Genomic DNA, 9,807 nt, shown 5'->3' with positions numbered 1-9,807 from the left:
TATGAATATGAAAGCTTAATATAGCCTAGCCTATTCATTGGCTTGATGCAGTAAAAAGTTATAACTCTTGACTGATCACCAGTGAGGTCTTCTTGATGAAAACCTAAAACCTTTTATCAGTGTGTGAAACAATAACTCAAATATCATTTAGAATAACCAGGAAACAAAACGACACCTGCTGTGAATCTTATATTTAAAGCAGAACGGCTGGAAAAAACAACTCATTCTCTGTAGGCTAGGAAGGCAGTGTTTACATTTTATGTGCATTTTCAAGTGCAATTCAGATTCAAATTTAGTTTTTTCCTTTTATTAACACAAGGAAATATATATCAAAACAGACTTAACTGGGGAATTCATGAAACTTTTTGATTAGTGATAAACACTTTCAATAAAGACAAACGCAGCAGATGCAGGAAAAATACATGACCGTATATTTGACTTTTTTATTTCAAAAGATTAATTGAATACGTTTTTTTCTGCATGATGAGAAACACTAACTAGCTTTTTGCAATTGTGTATTCGTTATTTGTTGTGTGTTCTGAATGAAAAGCCCATGTTTGTTTATGCAGAGGTTTTGTTCTCTTCAAGACAGAGGATGTAAGACGTTTCAGGTGAAAGCTATGTGTACAGCCTTCTGACAACGTCTGATTGATCACATGCAAGTGATGTTTTCTGGCTTCAAAGGCTTGTTGAAGTGCGGTCGGAATTAGTGAGAAATAGACATTTATAGGTGAAGCATGAACACTTTGTTAGTGACCCAAACAAAGATGACAACTGCAGGCCCAGCCAACGGCAACATACCCCTGAGAAAACACAACCTGCCACTTCAAACACTCTTTATATGTATTTATGTTCCACAGTGATGAATGAAAGCTTTGACAGCCATGGGGACACAGACGCCCAAGGGCAAAATGGATGACATGGTTAAATGGATGACAAAGTTAAATGAAATAGCTCTCATTGAGTGCGAAGAGTAACATGCTTCTCACTTTCTGGACTTCATGCTATAGGACTCTATAACATATGTATATGCAATAAATGCAGAGTTTGGATTTGTCGGGTGCCAGTGAACGAAACAAGACCGCGCCCATTTGTGTTTTACTCTTAGTAATTTAGTTCGGACGGCCGGCCAATATCTGCCAAATCGACAAAGTCAAGAGAAAAATTATTTGAATGTTAAATTGCTGTTTTATGAAGTCAGTAAAAGTCAAAATTACAATGTACAATTCATGTTTGATGTAGCAATATATATAGATGCTGCAATATGATCCGTGGTAATGTGTCTTGCCCTTCTCTTCCTAAATATTAGAAAATGTTAGAAAAAAATCTAAAGGCCTATTCTCCAAAATTTGGGACCTCATCCTTTAATTTATTGTTTAATTAAAACTCTTTATAGCACAAAACAGCACAGAAATATCCCATTAAGTTAACCTAACAGTTTTGCATATCATTAAACATAAACAAACATGACAAAAATATATCATGTTTAAAAAAAATTTAAATAGCCTATGGAAAATGACAGCAATATAAAACTGTTCCAAAAAATGAATTAACTAATCTATTTTTGCATGCAAAAGTTCAAATGTTTTTGTAAAAATATGCTGCATTTCAAACAGATTCTAAAGGATGCGAAAATAATATGATGACATTTATTGTCAGATTGTCCCAAATGCATAAGGTAAACGTATTTTTAAACGTATGTTATAACTGTTAGTTTTTATTGACTGCATAAAACGTGTAGTGTGTTGTACACAAAAAGTTTGTGGGTCGCCTTAAAAGCCTCAAGCTCATGGCCTAATTATTTCAAGGCTTCTTCCGATTCTTGCGCATGGCAGTGGTTGAAAGCGTAATCCCACAACTGAAATGTTTGTTCAAACCTTGCAGTTTGAGATGACAAATAGCTTGAGAAAATAACGGTTGACAGACAATACCATTTAGACAATATAAAATCTAATACTTTTTAATTTACAATTACATGACAAAAAGTATTTTTTTCCGATAAGATAACATATATATTTAATAATATATTTATATATTTCATCTCAAAGTTTTAACATTCAGTGATATGGCATTCTGGCTCAATTATCAGTGTTGCCATTTGGATTAAACTGTGGGATGCAGACGAAGAGCATAACGAAACAATGTCAATTGAGAAAGTGACTGACACCAGAACAGGAACCAACAAAACAAAAAGAACTGCTACCATATGTTTAACAGCTGTTCTGTAATGTATACATTTATGCACAGATCAGACAACAGGGGGCGATAAACTTTGAATGCATAATTACAAATAAAATCTGGGCCTGTACCAAGGTGGGAGGGTACTATCGTTGGTAATAGCAATAACATTTGTCTATGTCGATTAGGCCTACGTCGTTTTGTTGCAACTACGTTGTTTATCATACATTAATTAAATAAGCATTTGCATATGCTTTGGCAAACGCTTTTACACAGAGTGAATGCATTTAGTGTATACATTTTTATCATTGTGTGCGTTCCTCGAACCCATGACCTTTGCGCAGCTATCATTGTCAACTGAGCTAAAATTGTTATAGCCTATTTTACTTTACATTTATTGCATAATAGAATGTCAACAATGTCCACATAATGTGTAAATACTGCAATGCAATGTATTACCTTACAGGACCTTGAATTAATCTCATTATGTCAATACCACTGTACTCAGTGGTTCCCAAACTGGGGGGCGAGATGGTGCCAGGGGGCCCCAGTTTTATGACATCTTGTAAAATACATTAATTTAGGCCTAACATTCTGTGTAATTAGACTTCAAAAAATTTGGCTACTAACCAACAGCACTGCATTGTATAATTTAATATGTTTTGTTTAATTCACAAATGTCATGAATTCTCATTGGAGGGAAGCACCATACAATGCCAAAAAGTTTGAGAACCACTGCTCTAAAGTTATAGGCCTGTTATCGTATAGCCTACTCTTCAGGCGGTCCTTTGGATTATATCAGTATATAAGGATTAAACCTTTTTCAAAATGTCCGGCAGCAAATGCTACAATAAACGCAAGACCAAGCCAGACACGATGTCTTTATAATCATAACCCTCTTAAATGGGATGGCTCAATTTACTAGCAACAAGTGCTTTTGAAAGCCAAGAAACCAGGTAAACCTGAGGCAGCAGGTTAATACCAAATCATTAATTTAACAGTGTAGGCTTATGCTTTTATTACAGCAAGATAGACTGATACATTTTATATGCATCAAAAAAAGTGTCTGTTATATAGTAGCTCTTAAATAATAATAATAATGAATAAATAAAAATGAATCAGATTTCAGCAGATATTTGAATTATGCTGCTTTTGAGACATCAACTAAATAAACAAAATTGAATTATTTAGACTGTACAAGATGATGATGATGCATTCATTTTAATATTACACCTTTAATATAATAGATTTTGCAGATATGATTAGTGCTCCAATAAGTGTTCTCATTTAAAAAAGGTTGCACAGGATCAAACTGGTTGATAGTTGTCAATCCTTTCCAGCAAAGCCTCGGAGTAACCAGGGGAATAGTACCTGTGGGAAAAGAGCAGATCAGTGGAAATGCCACACAACATTAATTAAAAACCTAAACCTAAGGGTGAACAGCTTTATTAAAGCATTTTGTTGGCTTTAAAAATATTTTGGCATGGTGCTTTTATTACTCATATGCATGAACCTGACAATCTCCTCGGGGTAGCAGCTGTTAATTGCATCGATATATTCCTGAATTGCAGAACCGGGTTCTGCTTTGATCTCCTGTACTTTCTTCAGACCCCCACTGGTAACAAACAAGCGTCGTGCCTTACTGTCATGAGGAAGAACCTACAAACGAAAATATGTGAAGAACAATATAATACTAAAAAATGTGACTTTCATTTGTGGTTGTTGGTTGTTGTGGATGTCTCATTACCTTGCTGAATTGACATATGACATGTTTAAGAATGTTGCTGGGAGCTTCATAGAGAAGAGGCTCTAGTGCCGGCAGATAAGTGCACTTTTGAAGGATGCTCTTCAAGGCCTTCTTGGCCTGATTCAAGTATGTAAACAAAGCAGAGAATATAGACAATGTCATAAGCAAAACTGACATACCGGTACATCAGTTTTTAGTGAAGCTGCTTGCCTTGACCTGCAGGTCTTCAGAGTTTTGAGTGTTCAAATACAAATGCAGGAGTTTGGGGAACACATTGGCCACGGCAACAGCTCGTGCATGCTCAGGTGTGTGGCGACCGATCTGGCCAAACGCCCAGGCCGTGGCTGCCTTGATATGATCTTCCCGTTCTTCCTCCAGGCAGATTGCCAACTGTGGCACTCCCTACGGTGGTAGAGAATCGGAGCAGTTGAAGAAAGCAAAGATCAATATAACACTGTCAAGTTTTACATACAGCAAGAGGTGTTAACAGACCTTAGATACAATCACAGCCATGGCTAAATTCTCTGAATGTGCAGCCACATAGCCCAACATCATGATCCCCGGGAGGCGTACATTCCCTTTGGATTCCCCAAGGTAGTCAATCACAGCTGCTACGCCCCCCACATGCACTATTATCTGGGCCAGCTGAGCAGGAAACACACCGACAAACCACAGTGACATAATGGCAAATAATTAGGCAAGAGTTTAAAGAGACAGACCATTTTTAGGCAGGTAAAAAAGAGAGTGATGCAATGAGTTTAGATGAGGTTTCCAGTTGTCTGTTTCCTGTGCTGCAGTGGTGATAAATAACAGGCCCACATTCTCTATGCTTTACAGACCGGCCGCCTCTCACCATGTTATTTAAACAGAGGGCGTCAAAGAGCTGATAAAATGGAGATTCCAGTGTTACCCGAGCATCTTGAAATCATTTAGCGGGTATGTTGTGTGTGCGGTAGGTACCTCAGGGCTGTGTTTGGTGATTTCTCGAATAAGAGTGGTGACATTCTTTCGAACATATTCATCTGGGTCCTTGAGGGAAGCCAGTGCAGCGGGAAATATCTCGGCCTCCACCACCATCTCTGCTAGGTCTACAGAATGCTTGGCAATTTGGCCGAGAGCTGAGAAAACCTGTCTCTGTATCATGCAGAGTGACAAAATATAGGCGTGTGCATTATTTAAATACATTTTTATATGATTAATTTCAATGTCTCAGTGTTACCCACCTTCAGTTTGGAATCAGGGTTTAAAATCATCTGTGCTAAGTGAGCGATGGCTCCTGTCTCTACCACTGTATGAGCCAGCTCAGGAGAGTGCTTGGCTATGTCACTCAAAGAAGAGGCGGCAACCCTCTTTAGGGCGATTTCAGGCTCCTGAATACATAACACGAGTAGAGGCGCAACTCCAGCATCTACCACTGCCTGAGCCAGCTCTGCTCATTTTTGAACAAATGAACAGAAACAGACAGGATCTGTTTAATTAGAATATTTGGATTAGGCAAAATGGGCTTTTTGATGCCAACTTACGTTCATTGTGTCTGGCAATGTAACCCAGTGCCCATGCAGCAGCCTCTTTGACCCCAGGGTCAAACTCCTCCAGGGAAATGACAAGAGCGTCCAGTGCTCCACAGTCCACCACTGCCTGGGCCAGCTCGGGGGAGTGCTTAGCAACAGCGCGAAGGACGAAAGCAGCAGCTTTCTTGTAGAATCGCTGCATTTTTCAAATCACAGTATTCCAGAGGAGAAAAACAATAAGAAATTGAGATTAAACTATAATGCTTGATGAATTAGCAGAAACGCATCTTTAATAAGTCCATATATCACATTCTGAACCATTCACATAGAACAAAAAACATTTTATAAGCATCTCTGAAAGCATAAAAGCAATCCAACATTTACAAATGTAATGACTTTAAAGACAAAACCTTATCTTCAATGAATGGAAAATGGTGTATGAGGGGTTTTCAAACTTATATATATATATATATATATATATATATATATATATATATATATATATATATATATATTTTTTTTTTTTTTTAAGTAAAAACATTTAAGTTGTGTAGTAATTGATTATGATATAATAAAAACAACATATTGTTTCTAAACTTAAATAACTGGCTACACTTTAAATTGTGTGCTTTGTCTTTCTTTACAATTTTCTGGGGGCCTCTTTGAACTTTCTAGGGGACCCCAGTTTAAAAACCACCGGTAAAGACTTCTTTTAAGAACCTTTAAATAAATGGTTCTGTGGGAACCAAAAATTACTCTTGCATCGCTGTAAAGAACCTTTTGTAGCACCTTGACTGTAGCTGAGACCTGCTGAGCTGACAGCTGCTGTGAATGAACTACCATTGTTCTACCAAATTTCAGGACTTCCCACTGCTAATCTAACAAAAACTTAGTATAAAATCATAGATATGGCAACAGAACGACTATATAATGAATTAAACACAGTTCACAAACGGTTGTCATCTAAATAAAAATCACAAAACATTAAGAATCAAGCACTTAGATAAGTTCCCAAAAATAAATCTCTTTAAATTAAAAAAAAAAAATGCTAAGACATAGTTTGCTTGAAACGTTTAACAGTGTTAATGGAACATTTCTGCATTTTCACAATGCAATTTTTGGTATTCAAATTTTGACACCTAAAGGGAAACCTATTCATTCAGATTACAGAGGTTCAGCTAAGCCCTTACGTTTTGCTCAGCCAGGGAGTACACAAGCTGTGGAAGAATGTCTCCTTTTACTACAGCCTCAGCCAGGTCATCGTTATAGTTGGCAAGCCTTCCGAGAGCCAGAGCTGCTGTCTGCTGAATAGTTGGGACCGCATCCAAGAGGAGAGGCCTCAAAAGGGACATTACACCTAAGCCAAAGAGAGTGAACACATTTGAGCAGGGGATAGAAACAGGAGTGGAAAGACACTTCAGCGCAGATGAAAGAAAGTAGACATGATTCAAATATATTTAAAAAAAAAAATCTTTAAAAACTAGGTTCTTTATAAGGGGTTCTTTATAGAGATGCCATAGAATAATAATTGTGTTCATTTTTCAATCAAGTTTCTTATATGAATAATTTCTTTTTCATTTTCTGTAGAACCCTTTCCACTACAAAGAACCTTGTGTACAACAAAAAGGTGCTGTGGACCTTAAAGGAATGCATTAGGAACCTTAATTTTTAAATATGTGAATGAAATGTAAATGAAGAACAGAGGAATATTTAGATGTCTCCTTTAAGTGATTTGAATAAAAAAAAATTTGTTATAGTTAAACTGATTGGGATTAGGATATTGGTTTAAAGAAAAGCTGGCCCCTGACTTTATCTTCCCATCTGTGTTGAGTTTTTCAATAAAAACTTATAGTACTGTGCTTCTATTTATACAGTACATTTTAATGTAAGTTTACAAGTTTTATGTGGGTGAGACAGGCAAGTAATTTTATGTAAGTTAAATAATCATTCCTCTCATACAATTACTATAGTATGTTTCTTAATTGCTATACATGACCTATCCATAATTATATGTAATAACTAAGCATATTTGTTGTTATAACAAATTTGGAAATTATTCTCATAGTTCTGTAGGATACACATTTGAATTTCATTAGCTCATAAGTCATACCACACTTGATGCTGTAAATCAATTATAAGTCCATTTTAATAAATGTTTCTACTCACCAGCATGTTGAAGTGTTTCGATATTCTGTGGCCTTGTTGCCAGATCTGCTACAGTTTGCACAAATTGTGTTCTTGCCTTCTGGTACTGCTCAAACACTGGGAACAATTGATTTGTCATTACATGTTTTAAATATTTTAAAACGATCTCCAGCTGAATATACTTTCTTACCTTGCAAAACCTGCCGCTGACTCATATTTATATCAGTATCGCAAATTTAAACAATAAAGACAAATTGATATGTAAGCGTAACAAAAAAGAACACGTATTCCCATTAGGAAACAGCGTTTGTTGTGACTTTGGGTTTAGAGGCGGCGTGAAACTGTTGTCCTGGCAACAAACCGGAAGTGATATGCAACAGCATTCGCGCAGTCTCGCTGTTTGGTCTGCCCTAAACGTGCATTTCTGCCTAAATCATTGTTAATGCGGCACTCAGTTGATATCCAGATTGACTGTAGGTCTAATAATCCCTCATTGTCATCGGATATTTAAACGGGATTCACGAGCTTTCTCTGAATGTTGAATATCGGAAAGTAGCAGCTGCAGGGCGAACAGCTGCCCCCTTTCTACCGCGCAGAGACCGCCGCAGTCATTGCAGAAGTGAGGTTTACAAATGAACAGTCACATTTTTTTGTTTTCGTGCGCAAAAAAATGCTTTATCATTTAAGAAATGAACAAAAGATACCAGCGAGTGCAAACGGAAAAAGTTTTATGATCTAATTTACTACGTTTCAATATTTAATATGAGTTGTCTACGCATAAAATATATAATGCCTTTCATATTTCCTGATGACAGGTAGGCATATCTTTGGCCGTTCAAGCGCTTTCTGCCCCATGAAACCACACAATAGTAGACGTTAAAAATTATATATATTTTTTTGCCAATTACTGGCCACGTTTTGCTTTGTATACAGCGCTAGTTTGACTATTTCGGTTTGTAATATGAATATTTAACGTTAATAACACCTGTATTTAAACGGTGAAAGGTCCTCTTAATACAAGATTGTTACATTTAGTTTAGGCCATTATTAGACATGTATTTATATGCTGGCTGTTAATAAATGGGCTTCAAGCTCAGTGTTGAGCAGCATTTTACAACCTCAGTGTAAGCCCTGATAAAGGCATGTTCTTATAAGCCTGTAGATTTATCATCACACCAGTCCTTGCAAGGCAAAGTGTGCACTGTCTCTTCTGTGGTTTACATCTAATTGAACAAATCGGTCAAACAAACTGTTGCAAAATTATTCTTTTATTTAATTATTTGGAATGCCAAGAAATCATACCTGCCTTTGTTCGTGTACACTTATATAATTCTAATAATAAGCAATGACATTTGCTTATCTGTCCTCTGTATTCTCTAATGTTTTAATAACTTGGAAACAATTTTGTATTTCTGTGCCAAAATGAATTATTATTGGCTATTGCCTATTTACTCTGGTTGGGCTACTGTCAGTTTCACTAAGACAAATAAAGCTGTTACTAAAACGCACAGCCACAGTCTAAAAAAATACACTTATTCATACACGAAGTACCAGTGACTGAAACTGGTGCAGACTGATAAAGTTCCCTATAGGTTACAAGAATTGATCACTAGGACCATGATTAATAATACCAAGACTGTTAATTAAATTGTGTTCATTTAATTTTAGATTCACGTATCCCTTCAAAACAATAGTGTTACCGCCTTTGAAGCTAAATGCAATTTTTCAAGTTTGATCTTTCCTCAACAAAAGACTTTCCATTACTAAAGACCAACTGTAGGCTTTAAGATTTTGAGAATTTTCGCACCCTGCACCGGTGTTGAACATAAATGTTACAGCAAACCTCTTCAAAGTATTCATTACCCCGTGGTGATATCTTGACATTTAAAACATTCAAGACAATGTTGTGGATGTCAAACAAGCCACAATTTATATATTTGTAGCAACTGCATCATAATATCTTTCCTGCAACATACTGCATCTGACATGAAATCAAATGGACTGGGTCACAGGTTAACCGGATGAGCTACACGCAAAGGCGGGACTTACCAGACCGGTGCAAGTGTGAGAACCTGCCTTAGATGCAAACTCTAGAAATTGTATAAAGCCCATATAAAATGTTCTAATATTGTTCATTCAAAAGCTAAAAATTCAAATTTTGATTTCTATATATTTAAATACCTTGTCTACTTTCCATGGTACACGAAGCTACGATAAATCTGTATA

General features: G+C 36.5%; 1 protein-coding gene across 2 annotated transcripts; it reads right to left on the bottom strand.

The window, feature by feature from the left end:
* Nucleotides 1-2,705: 2,705 nt before the first annotated feature.
* Nucleotides 2,706-7,921, bottom strand: spag6 (sperm associated antigen 6). 2 transcript variants are annotated; one of them, XM_065259005.1, is made up of 11 exons: nt 7,772-7,921; nt 7,603-7,698; nt 6,627-6,793; nt 5,449-5,632; nt 5,149-5,354; nt 4,886-5,059; nt 4,418-4,570; nt 4,136-4,327; nt 3,926-4,042; nt 3,678-3,837; nt 2,706-3,549 (listed from the first exon to the last, which is right to left on the bottom strand). In XM_065259005.1, exons 1-11 carry the CDS (start codon nt 7,794-7,796, stop codon nt 3,395-3,397), a joined length of 1,629 nt encoding a protein of 542 aa, XP_065115077.1. In that variant the 5' UTR covers nt 7,797-7,921; the 3' UTR covers nt 2,706-3,394. The 2 variants fall into 2 exon arrangements, with proteins under 2 accessions (XP_065115077.1, XP_065115078.1); XM_065259006.2 differs by having other exon boundaries at nt 3,692-3,837.
* Between the last annotated feature and the right edge of the window lie 1,886 nt (nt 7,922-9,807).

The sequence above is a fragment of the Paramisgurnus dabryanus genome, chromosome 22 (genome assembly GCF_030506205.2).
Source record: "Paramisgurnus dabryanus chromosome 22, PD_genome_1.1, whole genome shotgun sequence".
Taxonomy (NCBI): Eukaryota; Metazoa; Chordata; class Actinopteri; order Cypriniformes; family Cobitidae; genus Paramisgurnus; species Paramisgurnus dabryanus.
Note: the sequence above shows the minus strand (reverse complement) of the source record. Positions and strands in the feature narration are given on the sequence as shown.

Bases quoted from the DNA above. Each gene is read 5' to 3' on its own strand.
- spag6 (XM_065259005.1), bottom strand. From the start codon at position 7,796: ATGAGTCAGCGGCAGGTTTTGCAAG. The intron at 7,699-7,771 runs GTAAGAAAGTAT...AATTGTTCCCAG, and splicing joins TCAGCGGCAGGTTTTGCAAG to TGTTTGAGCAGTACCAGAAG. The intron at 3,838-3,925 runs GTAATGAGACAT...TTTCGTTTGTAG, and splicing joins TCATATGTCAATTCAGCAAG to GTTCTTCCTCATGACAGTAA.